Raw genomic sequence first — 21,291 nt, 5'->3', positions numbered from 1 at the left:
TTTACGAAATTTTAAAATGTTTACTAAAATCATGAAATGCGTGATTGAAAATACATAGTTCCTATTTCAAAATTTGAATCCAAATCCAAACTAACCCTTTGTAATAGTCACCCATTTTTTTTTTAATACAACGTGTACACAAAAGAAGGAAACTAGACCTTCTTGAGTTAAAAACCACATGTTGGTTGAGGTCGTTTTGAACTTCTGCGCGTCATCTTATTGTTTTTTCACTGCTGTTATTTCCATCAATGTTAATTATGAAACATTGATAAATAGGCATCTCTCTAAGAATTATTATGCACTTGACTTTGAAAAGTTAGCCTGATAGCACATGTCTATGTCTTTAAACCCTTTCGGGATCAAAAGGTTCGGTCATACGACTTCAAAAGAATACCGAGTAACCTGAATATGATAGTTTTGCGTTAAGCGTTAATAAAGGCTGAGATGTTTTGTGAATAAATATCGACGCTCCAGTTAGTAGAGCCTTCAACATAGAACTACGAACTAGAAGCTACAAGAAATAGAAACAGATCTTATATTTGACGGATATTAATTGAAGGATAGCTTGAGGTTGCAAATTGGAAGCCGCTATCTAGGGATCGAACTGACTCAAGTAGCGCTATTTCTAAATTAAAAAGACTTTCTTCATACCGAATTGAAAAAATGAAATTGTGTAGTGTATGCTCCTTGACAATCCATCCCTAGCATGTCATCCACACTCCATTATATTTAAAGTCCCCATTTAAAACGGAAAATTTGAAAATTTGTATGCGATGTTACAGATTTTTATTTTTTAATGGAGACTTTAAATATAATGGAGAGTGAATTCGAGCCTTAGACAATTCAATTCGATTATTCAATTCAAGGTCACTAGAAACAACCTTAAATGAAATTATTCGTTTACTACCTTTAGCAAAATGGTAAGCCGTCGAGGTAACCTCACATAACAACCATTTTATTGGTGTTAATAAAAAATAATCGAATAGATCATCAAACCTGGGATAATCTATATTTTTTAATTTTAAGAAGATGGCTTATAATAAGAGAAATTTTTTAAAGCAGCTCGAATTCAATCGAAAAATCAATAATTTTTCCCTATTTGTGTTTTTCTTCCTTTTCGTTAGTTATTCTAAAATAACACCTAAATCTTGTAGTGAAACATTGGATCTCATATTTCGGATTCGGATTCCAAAAAAATACATAAAAACACGCATAAAGGAATGGTTGAGAGAGTTTTATTCACTAGGATTTGGATTTCCATAAAATTTTTACGTCACATTTTTTTCCAGAAGCACAATTTTCCACTCTTCATAGACCCAAACTCTCAATTGAACCGTTCTGTAATCCAAAAAATTCTTTTGCTATAGCTTTCTCCGTTCGAAGTGTTTCGTTGATTTCTCCTTGAAGGACAAATTTCAACCCCTAGTCGTTTATACTAAAACGACAAGAAATTGGTTCGCTCTGGAAGTGAAAAATTGTCTTATCGTGGCTCCTAGAGCGAGTCTTTTTTGTTGTCGTTTTAGTAGACATCGGTAATAAGCTAACATGATAACAACAGCTTATTCCACTTTAAACATCGATGGGCTTTAAGAGGTGGTGCTATTCGTATTACCTTCAATAGCGATGTAACAGAATCTGTCAAAGCCAAATCTGACAAACCCGACCTTGATGAACATGACAGATACAAATTTTAAATTTAAAAATTTAAACACTGGTTTTAAATTAATTTTCGTATGAATTTATTAGCTAAATTGTTCCTGACTCTTTGTTTAAAGACTCTTGTTGAATTGATTTTTTGTTAAAAAACATAACTTTATAGTTCCCAAAAATCATTTCTAATGGAAAAACAAATGTCAAGTTTATCAAAGTGGACAGTTTGACGTCTGAGCACTTCTTGCTTAAAAGCCCTATTCCCATTAATTTTGTTTTATTTGAAAGATCTGGATTTAAGAGGATATTTTTGTCCATAAACAGAGTTTGTTTGTGCCATGTCTGTGTGAACCTCCAAGGCATAATATTAATTCTCTTTCAATCACATAACAAATTTAACTTAAAATTAAAATCCTTATCGTTGTTTGCTTCCTATATCCTAAAAATTTCGCTCGTATTTTGAATTTCATTCTGATATTTTTTTAGTTTCTATTGTATGCATTAAAACAAAATAATTTTTTTTTCTTTTCTTCTAGAACCGTGAAGCAATGGAACGACTAGAAGAATTAGAAACATCTAATAATCACCTTCTAAAACGACTGGATAAATTAAAGAATGCCAAGAGTGCTCTTCTCAAAGAACTCTGACCGACCACAAATAATAATTTTAGTCCGATTAAATCCGAGCGAACAGCATTACAACAAAGGCCGAACCTAAATAAAAAACCATAAGATATAATAATTAATTAAATACAAACAAAAATATTAATAATATCCACGATGAAATCCAAAATGATAACAAAAAAAAAAAAAAAAAAACACTGAGTTCGACTGTGATGATGAGATTTTTGTTAATGGTGAATGAGTTTTTTTTAATGTATTTATTTAGAACACAAAATATCCTTCCTTCTTTTTAATGATTATGTGTGATTATTATTTTTTTTTATTATTTTTTGCACATCATCACCAATCTGCTTATTCCTCATGTTCTTAAAAAAAAACACACAAAAAACAAAAAATAATTATGTAAATAATACAAAATATCCCCCTCATACTAGAACTTTGCATTATACATTTACATAAAAATGAAAAACAAATGAGGTGTACTAATTTTTTTGTTTTGTTTAGTACAGTTAAATCGATGTTGTCTTGCCAGATAAGTTCTCACAAAAGTTAAAAATGTATTTTAAGACTTTACAAAAAATTTTATTCTTTGGCTTTTAAACAAAAATATTCAAAAACTTAAACAAAAAAAAAATTGTAAATGCTTCATGGACTCTTAGCCTTAAGACTATATTGTGTACTAAAATTTAGTAAATATTTTTTAAGAAAAATTTTATTTGCTGCATGTAAATGTCTTCTCTAATGCATGGTTAAGTTAAGATTATTTATTTTTGGTAAGAAAAAACAATCAACAAACAAAAAATGTTGTACTAAATTTTTTAGTACACCTCAGGTAAAACATACATAATTTAATGTATTTATACACGATCTATTTGAACTAGTGACATGAATTTTATTTTTTATTATTATTTTATTGAATATTCTTTGCTGCCTCCGGAATAAAAAGAAATGATTTTTTATAAAAAAAAAATGAAATGATTTTTAGAACACATATGTAGTTCTGTTTTACAAGTATTTTAAACAAGTTTAAATAAGCTTAAGTTAAACTACAGTGGGTTGGTAAACTCTTTAAGGAACATGGCCAGCCTATGAATTGTTTCTGTTTATCTTAAGATTGGGATACTGTCGAAGGAGAATGAAAATCTTTGGAAGAAGTTTTTTTTTAAGAATTATCTTGAGATGAGTTCATCTGGACTCGATAAGTCGAATCATCCCACTCAGATCTCATTAGATCCATTATGTTCCACAGGGGTTAGATTTTGAAGGATTTGAAGGAAAATTCAATGGGTACGTACCTCCCTGAACCATCCTCAAATTTGAATAATTTCATGATGTTCATTAGTGCCAAGAACGAGACGTTATCTAGCTCATCAAAAACTTATTCTCCAAGAGTTGTTTTTCTAATTCTAGCTAAGCTGGGAAATTCGAAGAGATGTGAGGACTTTTTCACCTCTTCTACACAAGTCAGATGAGATGATGCCCATTCTTCGCATGTTGGTGCCCAAGGAACTGTGACCTGAAACTGAGATTCTAACCAAAGGGACTATTGGGGGTTGCTAAGCTTGAGTATAATACCAGTTTTTCAGAAACTTTGTTATAGTCTACTTTTTTGCATTTGAATAGCATAAAATAAAGTTAAGATCGGTTAAAGTGTTGATCCGTTTTTGACCAGTTCATCTGCCGTTTCATTCCCAAATATGTCGCGATGTCCTGGGACGTAGCGAAAAGGAACTGTGTTCAATGCGATTCGAGAGATATTTTGCGTCTTCACAAACTGCAAAAAACTTCCGCCTAAAACAACACTACAAAAGTTCGGGATTTTTATTAGCCTACCCTAAGATTCTAAGATTCTTTAATACCGAAACGTGATCTTCATTGAAGAACTGGTTTGCGTCCCAGAGTTCCCTTGATTGAAAGTCTTTTATCGTGTTGGGTTAAAATCAGTGCACGGGAGAATGTAGTCTATTTGAATGGTCTACATAGCAGGAGCCCATGTTATTTTACTTACTTAGGATGATCTTAAGGTGACGCTCGCTCCAGTCAACTATAAATCTGGGTCTCAACCAGTCTTTCCTTATACCACCTAAGACGAGAGTTGCCTCTACATTGTTTTCCATGCGCTCCACATGACCTAGCCATCTCATCAATTTTCCGCGTTTTGCCAGAACATGGCAAAAGCGAAAATGTAGACATAACCAAAAATCATCAGAACATTTTAAAGAGTTTTGATCCACTTTCGTTAGTTAGAAGGATTAAGAAGAAGGAATCCCTGAACCTGAACTATTCTAAAAGGCTGGTTTTCTAGTCGCGTTGTTTTATTTTGGGGAAATCGGATGAATTTTTATACACAAAATCGTTTCTTCTTCTCCACCAATATATTGTTCTAACAAAAACGACTTCGGATCATGTCTTGAATTTTGTTCTTCGAATGGCAATTATCCTCAGTTTTTAGACAGTACAAAAGCGGCACAAAAAGTTCTTAAACAACTCAAAGCTACCTAATCCAACTATTATTTTGTTAAGATAGTTCCCCATTGAGTTTATGATGAAATAAAATAGAGTATAAACTATAAAGGCCTATCAGATATTTAGCATTATATCAGAATTTATTATAATTTCAATGTTAGCTTAGAACCTTAACCTGTTCAATACTAGAATGTCTTCGGCTGCCAACCTAAAATCTAAAAAATCCATTGTAGTTGACCTTAAGCAAACTTTTTTTATGATCATCCATTTTACCTCCATTCACCCTTTAACAGGCGAGCAACTAAGATAAATTAATTAAAAAAAAAAGAAAACAAAAACAAGTAGTACATGAAATTAGCCAAACATAAACAATAAATAAATATAAAATCTAAATAAATAATGTAACTCGCAAATTTTGTTTATAATTTTCTAATTTCTTTGTTTTTTTTCTACTGTTTTTATATATTAAAAAAAAAAAAAAATGCACCAATATCGCTGCTTAATATTAAGCTTAAATAAATAATAAAATATAATTGCAAAAAAAAAACAAAAGTACATCAATTTTACAAGAAACAAAACAAACAAAAAATATATTATATATAATTTATACTAATATCAATTTATTATAGAACAAATTCAAATTTTATTAGCAAAGCAAAAAATAACTAAGGAAATTAATTGAAAATAATTAAATTAAAAAAAAAATAATAATTAAATATTTTATTTAATAGAGAAATGCAAAGAAAATACATAAACAAATAAAATCGTAGAAAAAAAAAATGCAAATAAACAATTTTAATCAAACCGAGACAAACTGACAAAACTAATATACACATTACAAAAAAAAAAAAAATATGACATACATTTAAATACATAGTTTTACAAATCAAAAATTAATAAAAACAAAAATTAAACAAAATAATAAAAAAAAATTAAAAACAGTTTTTTTTTGATAATTTACTCTACTAGCCCATTATAATGTAATGTTTTTTTTTTTAATATATAATATAATATTTACTATTATTATTTATTTATATAAATTTATATTATATAATATATAAATTGTATTGTTTAATGACAAAACATAAAAAAAAAACAAAAGAAACAGCAAATAAATGTTGAGAAAGGAGAGGAAAATATATAATGCATTTTTTAAATTAAATCTTATTGTGTTTTTTAATTAGATTAAATTTGATTTGGATTTTTATAAAATAAAATCAAACCAATAATAATGACAACCCAGTGGAAGTGATACTCATTTTTAGCAAAATTTTTATTAGAAAATCCGACGGTGTGGAAGTGGAATGTTATCGATAACATAGAGCAAAAATATGGAATCAATCTGGTGTATGCAGGGAAATTAGAGAGTTAGTGTGCGTACAACTGAAAGTGACGACAGATTTGTGTCATTTAACTAGTGTTCAACGGTAATACGGGGGAAGAGGGGGCCAAGGAGTCACGAAACTCATGAATACAAGGACACTATGTCTTAAAATTATGTAAATTTTTAGGGGAACATTTTAAAAAGTTTATGAATACAGTCTTTGAGAGAAGTATTGTAGCGTGTTTACACGGCAGTTTTTACCTTGCGTGTAAACACACTACATCCCTGCCTAATAATTCATTTCGAAGTGTACATAAAATACATACACATTTTCACTTTTAACTGTACGTTAAGTTTGACATGCCGCCATGGCATTTCCTTTTTTATTCATTCTTTTTAACATCGTGGCTTTGGCAAGTTGCCTTTACTTTTTTGCACTTAAACCTAAAAACTAAAAGCTATCTTAAAACTTAAAACTAAATTATATCTAATTAAAATTAACTTAAGAACTAATTAATATTTTAATAAAGATTATTTTATATTTAAAATTAATCATTTCGCGTTTCTTAATTATTAAAAGTATTGTGCCTATAAGAGGGCACAAATTGGTGACCCCGAAAAGAAAAAATTCTTTTTATTAAACACGCACAAGTGCACAGCAACAGCAGTATATATACATTATACATATAAAGAAGAATAATTCCAGCAGCCACAGCAATCCACTGGACTTCGTTGCTATATGCATCGGGTGTGCATTACTTTTTTCTATTTAAAAAAAAAGCCATAAAAAGTGCCACTACAACAACAACCACGTGTGTAGTTCACTCAGTCCATCATCGTTGTCAATCAACTCAGTGGTATACAAATTGTGGGTACTGGGTACTGCTGCGTACATATATATATATATCAACGTACGTACCTACAATCTACAATACATAAATTCATCATCATCGTCTCATCAGTCATCACTCGTCCAAACAACATCATCATCATCTTCAGTTTGTGTGTCGCACAGTTCGACATTTTTGAGGGATACAAATTTTCATATCCACACGCAAGACTGAACAACAACAACACAACAGCAATCGCCTCAGCAACCACCAAAAGAACGGAAGAAAAATCTAAAAAAAAAAAGTGCATACACATATGCATACAACAGCACCAGCGCTGTCATCCACCAGTGCCGACTACGTATTAATAAATTTAAAAAAAAAAAGTAGTAAATTTAAAAGTAAAAGTAAAAGTATAAATTACGGTTTTCCTTTTACGGTTATCATATTTTTCATTTCATTTTACGGTTGTTTTGGAATCCCGTTTCTCTCCTCTCGAACGTTACACATATATTTCGGAATAATATATATTTTACCGCGGAATATTTTAACGGTTCGAGTTCAATTAATTTTCATTTTTATTAAACGAATTTTGGATTAAAAAAAAATTTTTTTTAAATGCCGGACGATGATAAAAGTACTGGTGGCACCGGTGGTGGAAACAACGGTGTTACACCACCCGCCCCCCCAATTCCAGCCGCTACTGATTCCGTCCAACAAACGTCATTGATTTCTATAAAAATTCCACCGTTTTGGAACAATCGGCCCGATTTATGGTTCCTTCAAATCGAAACTCAATTTCGATTGAAAAATATTACCGCAAGTAATACTAAGTACGATTATTTAGTAGCGTCACTAAATAATCAAACTATGGAATCGGTTGCTGACGTTTTGATTACACCTCCCGCGCAAAATAAGTATGAAAACCTCAAAAAGGTTTTACTAGAGCGAAATCGGGATAGCGAAGAAAGGCGGCTGGACGCTCTGCTAAACAAAGTTGAGCTCGGAAACATGAAGCCATCGGAGCTGTATAGGAGCATGGAGAGTCTGGCAAGTGGGAACGACCTCGTAAATTCGCCATTAGTTATGAAGCTATGGTTAAATCGACTTCCGTCGAATATTCGCGTTTGCCTCATGGCAGTTGAGAACTCCCAGACTCAAAGTGAGCTTTTTGCCTTGGCCGATAGACTCCATCACTCCTCAGCAGCTTCGCATGTCGCCCAAATTAATTCTCAAGTTCCTAGTTCTGATTCCGAACTTTTACAAAAATTAATTTTTAAAATCGAACGGCTTGAAACAAATTTTTCAAGATCCAACAACAACTTTAACAGAGCGTCCAGAAGTCTTTCTAGAGATAGGTTTGGAGGTAGACCCCGTTCGCAGAGTAGATCCAAAAGTGGAAATAGTTCGATTTGCTGGTTTCATAAAAAATTCGGGAATAACGCGAGGAATTGTTCAAAGCAATCGTGCACATTTCAGTCAGAAGCTAATAAATCGACAAAAAACTAATTCGCCAGATCTCAAATGCGGCTTTGAGTGAGGCAAATTTTTCACGCCGTCTATTTATTCGCGATAAAAATACAAAGTTTCAATTTCTAATCGACACTGGTGCTGAAATTTCGATAATTCCTCGCAAATTCTGCCAGCAAATCACACAACCAAACGATTTCATTCTACTTACTGCGAACGGTGGAAAAATTCATACGTACGGTTGCAAACGATTAACAGTTGACTTGAATCTTAGACGCGCTTTTGATTTCACTTTCGTTATTGCCGACATCGATCACCCTATTATAGGAGCTGATTTTTTACACAAGTTTAATTTGATCGTCGATCTTCGAAGTCAACGAGTAGTCGATAAAAGCACTAATCTTCAAGTCAGCTGTCTTTTCAAATCCGCGAACACCAGTTCTCCAAAACTATTTTCGATTCCAAGTGAATTCGGCGCTATCCTTGATGAGTTTCCCGAGCTTAAAGCTCCACCAGACTTTACGTTACCGGTCAAACATGACGTTGTCCACCGGATACAAACAGATGGTCAACTCCCTGCAGCTAGTGCCCGAAGACTCAATCCTGAGAGGTTAGCAATCGCGAAACGTCAATTTCAGCAAATGATCGATCTTGGTATTTGTCGCGTCTCAAAATCACACGTAGCTTCACCACTTCACATGGTTCCGAAAAAGAATTCTTTGGACTTCAGACCATGTGGTGACTACAGATGGTTAAATAAAGCGACTATACCAGACAAGCATCCGATCTCCAACGCTCAAGATTTTTCCGCTAACCTCGACGGTTGTGTAATTTTTTCAAAAATAGATTTGATTCGCGCTTACCACCAAATACCGGTCGCAGAAGAGGACGTTCATAAAACAGCGGTTATAACACCTTTCGGGCTTTTCGAATTTTTACGAATGCCTTTCGGAGTGCGCAACGGTGCGCAAACTTTCCAACGTTTTATGAATAGTGTTTTAGGTGACCTTTCGTTTGTATTCGTGTACCTAGACGACGTTCTCGTTTCAAGCAAATCAGTCGAGGAACATAAAGCGCATTTACGTGAAGTTTTTCGAAGATTGCAAGAGCACGGACTTAACGTTAATTTAGCGAAATGCGAACTAGGAGTAAGCAAACTCGATTTCTTGGGATACTGCGTTTCCGAAAACGGAATAATTCCTTCGCAAGAACGAGTAAAAGCAATCAACGAATTTCCTAGTCCCAGCTCCATAAAACAACTTCAGCGCTTCCTCGGCATGATAAACTTTTATAATCGTTTTATGCCAAATATGGCTTTCAAAGCTAAAGTTCTTTACGAACAACTAAAAAATATCAAAGTCAATAAAAAAGAAAGTAAAAAAGCAATTTTTCAGTGGTCTGACGTGTGTGAAGAAGCTTTTCAAGTTCTCAAAAGAGATTTGTCCGAGCGCACTATGCTTTTTCATCCAAAGCCTCTAGCGCACATAAGCATTATGGTAGACGCATCTAACGACGCTATCGGAGGAGTACTCCAGCAATACCATAATAGCTTTTGGGAACCTTTGGGTTTCTTTTCAACTCGTTTGAGCCCGGCCGAAAGAAAATACTCGACGTTCGATCGCGAACTTCTCGCAATTTTCAGAAGCGTTAAACATTTTCGGTATTATGTGGAAGGTAGACAATTTACCGTCTTCACCGACCACAAACCGCTCACAAACGCAATCTGTTCAAAAACTGAAAAATCACCTCGTCAAACGCGCCACTTAGAATTCATAGCAGAGTTCACTACTGACATTCGTTATATCAAAGGTATTCAAAATATCGTCGCCGATACTTTATCGAGATCGTATGTTGAATTGATCGATTTTAACAATGTCAGCATTCCAAGTCTTTTAAAAGAGCAAGAAAACGACGAAGAGCTCAAGTCAATTTTAAAACTTTCAAAAACTTCTTTTAAGCTAGAAAAAACTCACATCCCAATAAATGATGTCGAAATATGGTGTGAAACTTCGACTGGAAAAACTCGTCCGTATGTGCCTGAAATTTTTCGACGAACAATTTTTGACAATCATCACAAACTTTCACATCCAGGTTCAAAGGCAATGCGTAAAATAATTACGGCAAAATACTTTTGGCCTAAAATGAACAGTGATGTAAATAGATGGACAAAAAGTTGTATTTCTTGTCAAAAGTCAAAAATTTCAAGGCACACTACGTCAAAACACGGAAATTTTCCAGTTCCAGAAGGTCGATTTTCCACCATCTCAAGGTTTTACTTATTTGCTTACCATCAAAGATCGATTTTCTTCTTTTCCTGAGGCCATTCCGCTAAAAAATATGAACGCTTCCACTGTTGTTTCTGCTTTTGTTCAAAACTGGGTTTCAAGATTTGGAGTACCTCAAACGATCACGACTGATCAAGGAACTCAATTCGAGTCAAGTCTTTTTAAGCAAATCTCAGAAACTCTTGGTACAAAACGAATCAGAACGACAACATACCATCCTCAAGCGAACGGATCAGTAGAACGGTTTCACCGACAACTTAAAGAATCTCTTCGCGCTCATGAAGATAAACAAAATTGGTATTCCAATTTACCTTGGACTCTTCTCGGTATTCGTTCTACAATAATCGACGACATAAATGTAACTCCCGCTCAACTTTTGTACGGTCAAAATTTACGTTTGCCAGCTGAATTAATTGAACCCAAACCGTTAAATCCGATTTTGAATTCAACAACAGCTAAAGAAATTACTCAAGCCATATCGCAAACTCGGCCGTGTTCTAGTAGAAATCGCGAGCAAAAATACATTTTCGTTCCAAAAGATTTAAAAACTTGCAAATATGTTTTCGTTCGAGAGGAGGTGAATCGCGGAAGTCTAAACCCACCGTATAAAGGCCCATTCGAAATTATCAATCGTTTTGAAAAAACTTTTTCAGTGCTCATAGATAATAAAGAACAAATTATATCTATTGACCGAATAAAACCAGCTTTTTACGCAAAAGACAGTGATCCTCAGCCAAAAACCAAAAAAGTAACTTTCAATTTGCATTAAATTTTCAAAAAATTATTTCAGATTTTTCAATTTTGATTACTTATGAATTTATTGTTTAATCAATTATGTAATTCTTAAACCAAAATTTAATGAACAAAGTCAAAAATATTGTAAGGCCTTCTGCCAAAAACTCACTGTACAAACAAAATAAAAATAAACAATGTACAAGAAAATTAAAAAAAAAAGATACTAAAATTGTAATTAATTTTAAAACCAAAAAATTCTAAAATGAAAACTTTACAATTATATAATTTCAAAAAAGTATTGAATTAATAAAACTTTTAAATGTAAATTTTACGAAAAATATCAGTTATAAAACAAAAACAGCCACATTTGCATTATATAAATAACTTCAATTTTAACTTAATGTAAACTTTTGTACGGCGGGGAGTGATGTAGCGTGTTTACACGGCAGTTTTTACCTTGCGTGTAAACACACTACATCCCTGCCTAATAATTCATTTCGAAGTGTACATAAAATACATACACATTTTCACTTTTAACTGTACGTTAAGTTTGACATGCCGCCATGGCATTTCCTTTTTTATTCATTCTTTTTAACATCGTGGCTTTGGCAAGTTGCCTTTACTTTTTTGCACTTAAACCTAAAAACTAAAAGCTATCTTAAAACTTAAAACTAAATTATATCTAATTAAAATTAACTTAAGAACTAATTAATATTTTAATAAAGATTATTTTATATTTAAAATTAATCATTTCGCGTTTCTTAATTATTAAAAGTATTGTGCCTATAAGAGGGCACAAGTATGTTAGTTATTTTGATAGGAAGGGGTTTTGGCTTTCCTACCGTTAATATGTTTTAACAAAGTTAGGTGTAAAATGTTGGTCATTCCTTGAAGTATGAGTATTACAGTTGAATTGTTCCAGCTAGATATTTTATTTGAACATTAAAAAAAGTACCTATGCAATAAGGACACTCATGATAATTTAAGGTGGTGCCCAAGAGATAGAATATATCTGTGATGTACCTATCAACTATCAGTTTAAAAGCTATATATTGGATTCTGTTAAAATACCTCAAGTGGGTCTTAGGAACACCTGCCCAGATATGGAAATTGTACTCGAGCTTTGGACGAATGTATGCTTTATAAATTGTAGCTAGATCTGAAGTGGTGAAACATTTCTTGGGTATTCGATTGAAACATAAGCTGGCACACCAGCAGCGTTTACAGGGTTTTAGATTTGAATCCATACAACTTGAATTGAACGGTTCGAAAGGTAATTTCTAATCCAACGAAGAAGAGATATGGTAGCGATACTATTCGGGCCACAGCACGAGCACGAAAAAATATGGGCCCAATAGAACTATTTACTCTGTCAAGTGAAGGGGGAGTCATGACAATCTCTGCTAAAAATGTAGAATTGGTATCAAACTGCCTGACGAGAAAGTTAGCTTTCAAGAGAGAACTAAATAAAAGAGTTTCATAGTAGAGTTACGAACATTTTTTGTACTACCTATGAGACATCATAGTATTTCTATAGTAATCTTTGGTCAAGCGACAATTGGTTCGTTGTATACAGGCGTAGCTTGTTTAATTTGTGATCATATATGTATGTACTGAAATCATCGCCATTATCGAGGAAATATGACCAAATGAAAAATGATTGAGGTCAGTCTGTGCTTCCTCACTCCTCTTTAGTGTTTTTTTTTACTGGATTGTTGAGGCATGCTAAATTTACAGATGTGAAAAGGAATCAATTATTAAATTTCATTAATTAAAAAAATTCTTATATCGTCGTCGTTCAATGAAAAATCCCAGAGTTCATTTTTCTTTTTTTGATAAATTGCATTAGAAATTGGTTATCCAATATTAAAAATTGAAAACTAGGTTAAAGTGCATGTTCCTTAACATTTCGGTAAAATAATTGCTTTGTTACAGTTGAAAAATAAAGCAGAAATCAAAATGGACTTTGGAAGTCTTCATTGAACAGCGGTGATATAGCTTTCATATTCATATACAATCAAAAAGGACTACAAAAGTCTACCACATAGTTTTGTGCCTTTTTTCCATTTTTCTGAATCAATTAATACTCAAATGTGATAATCATTAAAAATTGACTCTATTCCTTTTAGAAAAGATATTATTTAAAGAGAGAACCTATCAGGTTTTTGAAACCATCAATAGTGGTTAATTTTTTTTTTAATTTCCAAAAAGGTTCTGTATCGAGTTGTTAAAAGTTGTCTAAACTTTTTAAAAACCTAGTGGGTATACATAGGTACTTGAAACTTGTTCAAAATTTTTCTTGCAATATCTGACGCTTCTAAATTAAGGAGAGGTTACACACCCAGAATGGTCGAAAAAACCTATTTTTTTTGCAATTTCTTAAAGCTTGATTATTCAAGTATAAAAAATAAAAATAAATTTGTGGCACGATGAACCTATGAATGGAAAATGCCTAGTCACTACTAGGCTTAAATTTTTCTATCTCCTATGTGCTTGTAATCAGTTTGCAAGAATGGAAAGTCCTAAAGTTTTCTGTTGAGTTCGAAGGGCAATGCACTATTCACTATAGAGAGCAGGCTTTGTCAATGCCCCACAAGAGGCAGTACACCAGCTTGATTTTTCATAGAAAAAAAACATTTCAGAAAAAAAAAACCAATATTTCTGACTCTAACTCCTCTTTCGATGCCAAATGAAGGGTCCAGGGGAAAAACGGCACATGTCCACTTTTTGTGAAAAATAAACTAATGATGAGGTCTTGTAGTATTTACTGAGCACTATCTGATGGCATCCTTACTTTTATAAAACAAATTTAAGCCCTGCTGAAAAAATAAATAAATTGTGTTTGCAGGTGGCCATGGCACAGAGGAATAGATGGATGACTTCAGAGCCAGACATCGTGGGTTCAAACCCAGCGGTCGGCTCAGAAGTTTTTTCTAAATCGCCAGCTTAACTGAAGCCACCTGTGCGATAACATGAGACAATTTTCAACTATGTCTCCTCCTCTGTGCCACGTAGTTCAGTGTTGTATGTTCTTCTCTCGTTCTTTCTCTCTTTGTCTTTCTGTGTTGTATTAATGTCTTGTGTTGTATCAGCAAAATGGACCTAGATTCCGAAGCTGCAGTGTTTCTAGTCCGGAGATTTATCTTCAGGCTAGTTTAATATGTAATGTAATGTAAATAAATTGTGAGCTTATAGTACTAAGTTGTATGGAGAACAAAATTTTAAAATGCGTTTTCCTCGAAATGAGGGTGAATGGACTTGTGCTGTTTTTCCCCTGGATCCTTCAAATATCTTTTCAAGTGGAAACAACTAGTTCACTAAAAGTGTATTACCTTTTGATAATAGTTCTTAAAAAATACTACAAAAAAAATTATACATCCAGATTTGTTTTGAATTTGTATTTTATTTAATTCCATTTCCCAAACATAAATCTCTGATCTTACTTCTTTGATATTTTCCACTAGCTGTTTTGGGAATATTCTCCACAAAATATACTCCTCCATGCAACCACATTTGTTGTGATAGTTCTTTTGCAACATGGTCTTTAATCTCATTTTCTGTTAAACTACTTCCAGTTTTCCTTATAATTGCCGCCGTTGCAAGATCTTCAAATTCATCATGTCTAGTTCCAAAAACACAAACTTCTGCTATATCGCCTAATCCTAAAATGGAATTTTCAACTTCTTGTGCTGAATAATGAAAACCTCTGTATTTCATGATTTCCTTCTTCCTATCGACCAGAAACAAATCACCATCTTCGTCAAATAATCCAACATCACCTGTGTGAAACCAACCTTCGGGATCAATCATATTTTGTGTTTCTTTTGGGTTTCCATAATATCCTTTCCAAGGATTATTGTTCTTCACTAGAATATCTCCAACTTCTCCAATACCCAAATTGTTACCGTCCTCATCAACAATTCTTACTTTTACTTCTGGATTGAGTTGACCGACATTTTTTGGTTTCTCAAGATTCAAACCCACAGTTACTCCTCCAAATTCAGTTCCACCGTAGGTATTTAAGACAACACCATGGCTAACGTACTCTTGCATTTTAAGGTACATCGGATGAGAGACATTACCTCCACCAACTGCAAATAATATCAAACTGGAACAGTCACAAAGTTCAGCCTCACCACTTTTGATGAATCTTGACATGCATGATCCCGACATCATAACGACGTTGATTTTGTACTTTTCAATGAGTTTTCGTAACAATTGTGGAGAGAATTCTTCTTCGGTGCAGATTTTTGTCACACAACACAATGTACTGAATAAGAGGAATATCATACCAGTTATCCAGTCAACATTGCAACATGCAAAAACTACTGCACCATTTGGTAATGTACTAGAAAACAAAGTAATAATATTGAATAACTGCTAATAGTGAAGAAATAAACGCACAACTTACGTAATCATTTTTCGGAGAGATTTATTGGAAATACAAACTCCCTTGGGTAGTCCAGTTGTGCCTGATGATCCCATTATCACAGTTGTGTCATCTGGGTTGCATTTTTTTGGTCTAAAAAGAAAACAAAAATTATATTTTTACTACATTTATATGGATGTAATAATAAAGAACTAAGTAAAATGATATTTCTTTAGGGCCAGTTGTACAAATATTTAATCCGTGGATCAGCAACTTTTATCTTCTGAAATCGGTAGCAAGGCTGAAGTTTAGCATTGGTTCATGGTTCATATTATGTAGAAATAGCCACATTCATGCTTGAACCGAAGTTGACCCGCAGCTAATCCGTCGAAATCGGTGTTAAATTCCTGAAGCAAACTTGATGCACGTTTGTACAACTGGCACATAGTGAATTTTTGCAGCGCTCCAGGAGAAGTCAAAAGATATTGTATCTATTATTGGTAGAATTATAGACGTGTGGAAGGGTTAACAAAAGTCATATCTTAGAGTTTTAATTTTAAAATATAAGAAGAGTCTTTTAAAAAATTAATGGAAAGCAAACAAAATGTTTAGGGAATTACAGGTTAAAACAAAAGCGTAAAGAACGGAACAACTCATTTATCTAATATCATGATTATACTTTGAGGTATTGCCTAAACAGATAGTAAAATCGTTTACAAAGTTATCGATACTAGCACAGATCCAACCAATGTGCAGTCAAAGAATTTAATAATCTCATTAAAATTGAAAATGTTCCACATACGCTACAGTGACCCATTAAGTGTAAACTCTGGACTGTTGTTAAATTGTTAAAAAAAAAAAAATAAAACCATTCAGTGATCTTTAAAATTATACATAATGTGTACAATAGCAGCAGATTTGGAAATTGATCAATACCTTTTTGGCTTACATTTTTTCTTAAATTAAAATTTATATTCTATTAAATTTAAAATGAGCTTCATTTAAAATGAGCTGCGTTTCATTTTTACAAGTAGGTATGCATATATTTTCTTTTTAAAGAAACTTGACTAAAAATAAAAAGATTTCTTAATAATTCTATGTGCAATGTGCATTCTTATTGATATTAAAAAAAGAATCATTTTAAATTAATGTGAAAATCTGCTAAGAACATAAATGTTTGCTAGACACAATTTTGTTTTGCTAGATGCATTATTTAGTTGAGTGCAACAGCAGGGGGCATTGGTCAATAATGCGGAAAGTTTTTCTAAGTGAAGTGAACAGACCGTATCAAAATCGTATCATTTGTTGAGCTTGTTTAAACTAAAGCAATTACAAAAAATCGTAACTGATTTTCCGTTTTCGTAGAAACTTGTAATTTTGCACATTGAATGGACTTCTGGTGCACATAAAGGAAAAACATCAAAAATTTTAAATTTTCTATTCAGGGGGCTTGGTAACCGCTAATTTTTGCTTAATTTTCATGAATTATTACAGAACACTTGTGAAAATGGGTAGAATGCCAGAGCTGGCATCTTGTGCAAAGGAAATACTTATTTTAAAAATAGATATTTTCTACTCCCCTTTGACAAATGAAATATATGAAACACTAAAATGCCTTATATGTAGGTAGGTACATAAAAACCAAAAAGTATGGAAAATACCGAAAACTTGAGATTTTTTATAAAAATTAAGCTGGAATAATAAAAATACTATACAGGGTGTCCCACAGTCACCGCCCCAAATGAAAACCATGGATTCCTGAGGTCATTTTAAGTCGAAAACTTAAGAGGTAATTTTCTCGTTTTCGTCCCGTTTCCGAGTTACCACGGTTTTTATGATTTTTGCTCTCATGTCCTTTAACTGGCCTTATCTCCGCCAAACTAAGTTTGATTTGAAAGTTTTTTGTTACAACCAATCAAGAATTTATTACAGTTTAAGTTTGTCTCAAAACTTTTTTTTCTGCGGACAACCGTTTTTCCACAATTTTGCATCAAACAGTTGTTTTTTACACTTTCATATCATTTAAGTCAAAAAAACACGTTAATGAGTATTAATTTTGTGTCCTTCTTATTAAAGCCCAGTTTATTTTCATAAAAAAATAAGTTTTATTTCATAAAAAGTAATTAAAAAAAAATAAACAAACTGAGTGAATTAAAAAAAAAAACAATTTTAAAATAAAAATTAATTTAAATGAAGCAAATCATAAAAACCGTGGTAACTCGAAAACGGGACGAAAACGAGAAAATTACCTCTTACGTTTTTCGACTTAAAATGACCTCAGGAATCCATGGTTTTCATTTGGGGCGGTGACTGTGGGACACCCTGTAGATTTTAAATTATACAGCAATACCTTTTGCAAAAAGTAGTGAAATGGATAAATAATTAAAAGAAAAATTTGCCAAGAAAACAATACAAGTCTAGTTGATACAAATTTAAAACGAAACCTTAGGGATAAAAGTGATTACAAAATTAAAAATTATTTAAAGTCTTCAAATTAATTAAATACAGATTCAATCTGTTTTTAGCATGCCTTTTATCTCCTATAACCAATAATTTTTGTTGTCAGAAAAAATGATACTCATACGCCATACGTCTTAGTTTAATTTAAATTTTATTAAAAAAAAAGTATTAAAACCATTTAACTTTTTAGACAAGATATTAATATTGATCTTTCTAACTATACCAATACAACATTTCACTAGGAAGCTAACAGAATTCTTTCAGTATGTGTATATTAGTACAGTCAAATTATAAAATAAAATCGCATTTTTTTTGCAGGATAAGAGGAGAATGACAAAAAAAACATCGTCGATTAAAATGAGATGTCTGGAAAAGGCATCTAACCGAAGATAACAAATATGAATTTCCTTAAAAAAAAAACTATTCCTGGAACTTGTCATGACGGTTCATAATTTGCAATTATGAAATGTTTTTTTAAACAAAACTATTTTCATGGAAGTCGGATGGTCTTGATTTTATCTTGGATTTTCACTAATAAAAAAAAACTGTTTTGTCGGTATTTTTTGAGGAAATTGATATAGAATTTTAGTACACCATTATTCAATGATAATAAAAAGGATTCAATTGGCATACTTCTTAATTTCTTAATTTATTTTCCTTAATATTAAATATACATATTTACCGAAAATCATCTTCTTCTCCTGTGGGTTCCATAAGATCATGCAAACAATCGACACCCTTAACTCGACCTTTTATCGTATAGACCTTTGGATGTAGATTAATATCATCGCAAGCAGCCATAAGTGTTTCATAATTATTTGCATCGCAAAAAATTACTGCCGGTCTGGAAATTCCAAAAACATGTTGAGTGGTTTCTGCAAAGTGGAAAATTTATTTTTATTTGCTATCATGATAACTTTTTATGGTCAGCAACTAAAAAAAATATCTACCCCATACTTTGATCAAAATTTGTACTAATTGGATGAAAAATAATTCCTTTTAACCATGATGCTATAAGAACGGAGGCTTGATAAGTCGAACTTGTAGCCATAATGCCTATAATAGATCCATCAGCTATTTTTAAATTTTGAGCAATTCGAATACTCATTGTGAGCATTTCTTTGTTTGTTAAACTTATTCCATCTGTATCTGAGATCTTTAATTAAAACAAAAAGTTGGTAAACAATTTTATATCTTTTTAATCTATTATATTTACCTGTAAAATATTTTCCGGATTGTTTTTCATATTTTCAAAAATAGCCTCCCCCAAACAAGACCATTTTTCTGGAATATCAGTTTTCTTTTCAGCTCCTGACCATATTTTTGTAGTATAGTCAAAGGTCGTTTTGTTTGAGAACATTATGACTTAATTGGTGTCACTTTGATGGTTCTTGAATTAAATTGAATATTTTGTTTAAAAGCTGAAACTATATAATCAAGCAGAGTTATTGTAAGTCTGAAGACATTATCTGTTTATACCGTTATTTTATAGCGATAAAGCGGATAAGTGTATTGATATATATATTTTATAAAAGATAAGTAATTATTTTGTTGCGTGATATGAAGCGTATAGAAGAAGTTAAGTATTTAGGTACGATTGAACCCATTTGAATACAGTGGATCGTTTTATTTTTTCATTCAACAATAACAACTTAAATATTTTTAAGGAAACTAAACAAAATTAATTTTAATTCAATTAGGCAAAAATTTCATGATCCTGAACTTTGCAGACAATTTGTCTGCTGAGGTTTGGGCAGCCACCAAAGTCGCAAAACTGGTCTGATTTTGAAAAATTAAACGGCATTCGCTTCGTTAAATAAAAATCTAGGGGCGATATTTTTTAGTTTTTTTTTATTTGTCTTAGCAAAAAAGTTATGGCCAAAAAACGAAAAAACACCAAAAAATTAATTTAAAAATTTTTGGACTTTCGTCACCACTGTAATAATGGACACATTTTTATAAAATAAACGCCATTCGCTTCGTTAAATAAAAATCTATTGGCGATATTTTTTAGTTTTTTTTTATTTGTCTTAACAAAAAAGTTATGGCCAAAAAAACGCAAAAAACACCAAAAAATTAATTTAAAAATGTTTGGACTTTCGTGACCACTTTAATAATGGACCCATTTTCATAAAATAAATGCCATTCGCTTCGTTAAATAAAAATCTAGGGGCGATATTTTTTAGTTTTTTTTTACTTGTCTTAACAAAAAAGTTATGGCCAAAAAACACAAAACAGTGGTGACGAAAGTCCAAACATTTTTAAATTAATTTTTTGGTGTTTTTTGCGTTTTTTTGGCCATAACTTTTTTGTTATTTGTTTTTATTTAACGAAGCGAATGGCGTTTATTTTATGAAAATGGGTCCATTATTACAGTGGTGACGAAAGTCCAAAAATTTTTAAGTAAAAATTTTTTTGTGTTTTTTTCGTTTTTTGGCCATAACTTTTTTTCTAAGACAAATAAAAAAAAAACTAAAAAATATCGTCCCTAGATTTTTATTTAACGAAGCGATTCAAAATCAGACCAGTTTTGCGACTTTGGTGGCTGTCCAAACCTCAGCAGACAAATTGTCTGCAAAGTTCAGGATCATAAAATTTCAATATTAAATTTAAAAAATTTAGCAGCAAAAAATATCTAGGTATTGTTTTTTAAACAAAATGATTGGTTTTAAATTTTTGTCAAATTATAATGTAATACTACTACTATGACACTTAAGATAAGCTTTTGTAAATTATTCAGTTCTTTTTTAAAACGTCAATTTTATTAAATAAGAGATACTTTAGTTCGAGGATTATCTTTCTTATAAAACATAACCTTAACCAGGTGTTGCGATAGTCAAATGAACAATAAGCATACTTACGAAAATTAATCTTGTCAATAAAGGTAGGTAATTATAAAAACGTTATTTCCAATAAAACACTTCGTTTGAGCTTGAACTTTTTTTTTTATATACCAACTTTTATTATCAACAATCTGAGAGATAGGTAATCTAAAGGCAAACAATTCGCTTAGAGCATTTACATTATTATTATAGTGTGAAAATCTTTTGATAGTGAGCATTCTAAATTGTCATCAATA

At 32.0% G+C, this 21,291-nt stretch overlaps 3 protein-coding genes across 8 annotated transcripts in view; 1 reads left to right on the top strand and 2 right to left on the bottom strand.

Annotated features, from left to right (window-relative positions):
- Positions 1-5,609, top strand: part of LOC129908196 (leucine-rich repeat flightless-interacting protein 2) — a 58,017-nt gene extending 52,408 nt beyond the window's left edge. For 3 of the 5 annotated variants that reach the window (XM_055984549.1, XM_055984547.1, XM_055984546.1), the window contains one exon: positions 2,187-5,609. In XM_055984549.1, the coding sequence (XP_055840524.1) occupies positions 2,187-2,297 (111 nt within the window). In that variant the 3' untranslated portion in view covers positions 2,298-5,609. The remainder of the gene's footprint in view (positions 1-2,186) is intronic. The other 2 variants (XM_055984550.1, XM_055984548.1) reach the window with 2 other exon arrangements.
- LOC129908198 (dolichyl-diphosphooligosaccharide--protein glycosyltransferase 48 kDa subunit) overlaps positions 1-21,291 on the bottom strand; it is a 383,207-nt gene that overhangs the window by 57,295 nt on the left and 304,621 nt on the right. The gene's annotated exons all lie outside the window — the stretch shown is intronic.
- LOC129909754 (luciferin 4-monooxygenase-like) lies at positions 14,767-19,693 on the bottom strand. Its single transcript, XM_055986825.1, has 5 exons — positions 19,429-19,693; positions 19,170-19,368; positions 18,895-19,087; positions 15,793-15,905; positions 14,767-15,738 (listed from the first exon to the last, which is right to left on the bottom strand). The coding sequence occupies exons 1-5, from the start codon at positions 19,570-19,572 to the stop codon at positions 14,786-14,788; spliced, it is 1,602 nt and encodes a 533-aa protein (XP_055842800.1). The 5' UTR covers positions 19,573-19,693; the 3' UTR covers positions 14,767-14,785.

The sequence above is a fragment of the Episyrphus balteatus genome, chromosome 2 (assembly GCF_945859705.1).
Source record: "Episyrphus balteatus chromosome 2, idEpiBalt1.1, whole genome shotgun sequence".
Taxonomy (NCBI): Eukaryota; Metazoa; Arthropoda; class Insecta; order Diptera; family Syrphidae; genus Episyrphus; species Episyrphus balteatus.
This window is presented reverse-complemented; position numbering and strand designations above follow the sequence as displayed.

Excerpts from the sequence above, each read along its gene's own strand:
- LOC129909754 (XM_055986825.1), bottom strand. The coding sequence starts at position 19,572 with ATGTTCTCAAACAAAACGACCTTTGACTATACTACAAAAATATGGTCA. Across the intron at positions 19,088-19,169 it reads TAGTACAAATTTTGATCAAA|AAACCACTCAACATGTTTTT; the intron begins GTATGGGGTAGA and ends TCCACTTTGCAG. Across the intron at positions 15,906-18,894 it reads GGAGAAGAAGATGATTTTCG|ACCAAAAAAATGCAACCCAG; the intron begins GTAAATATGTAT and ends TTTTCTTTTTAG.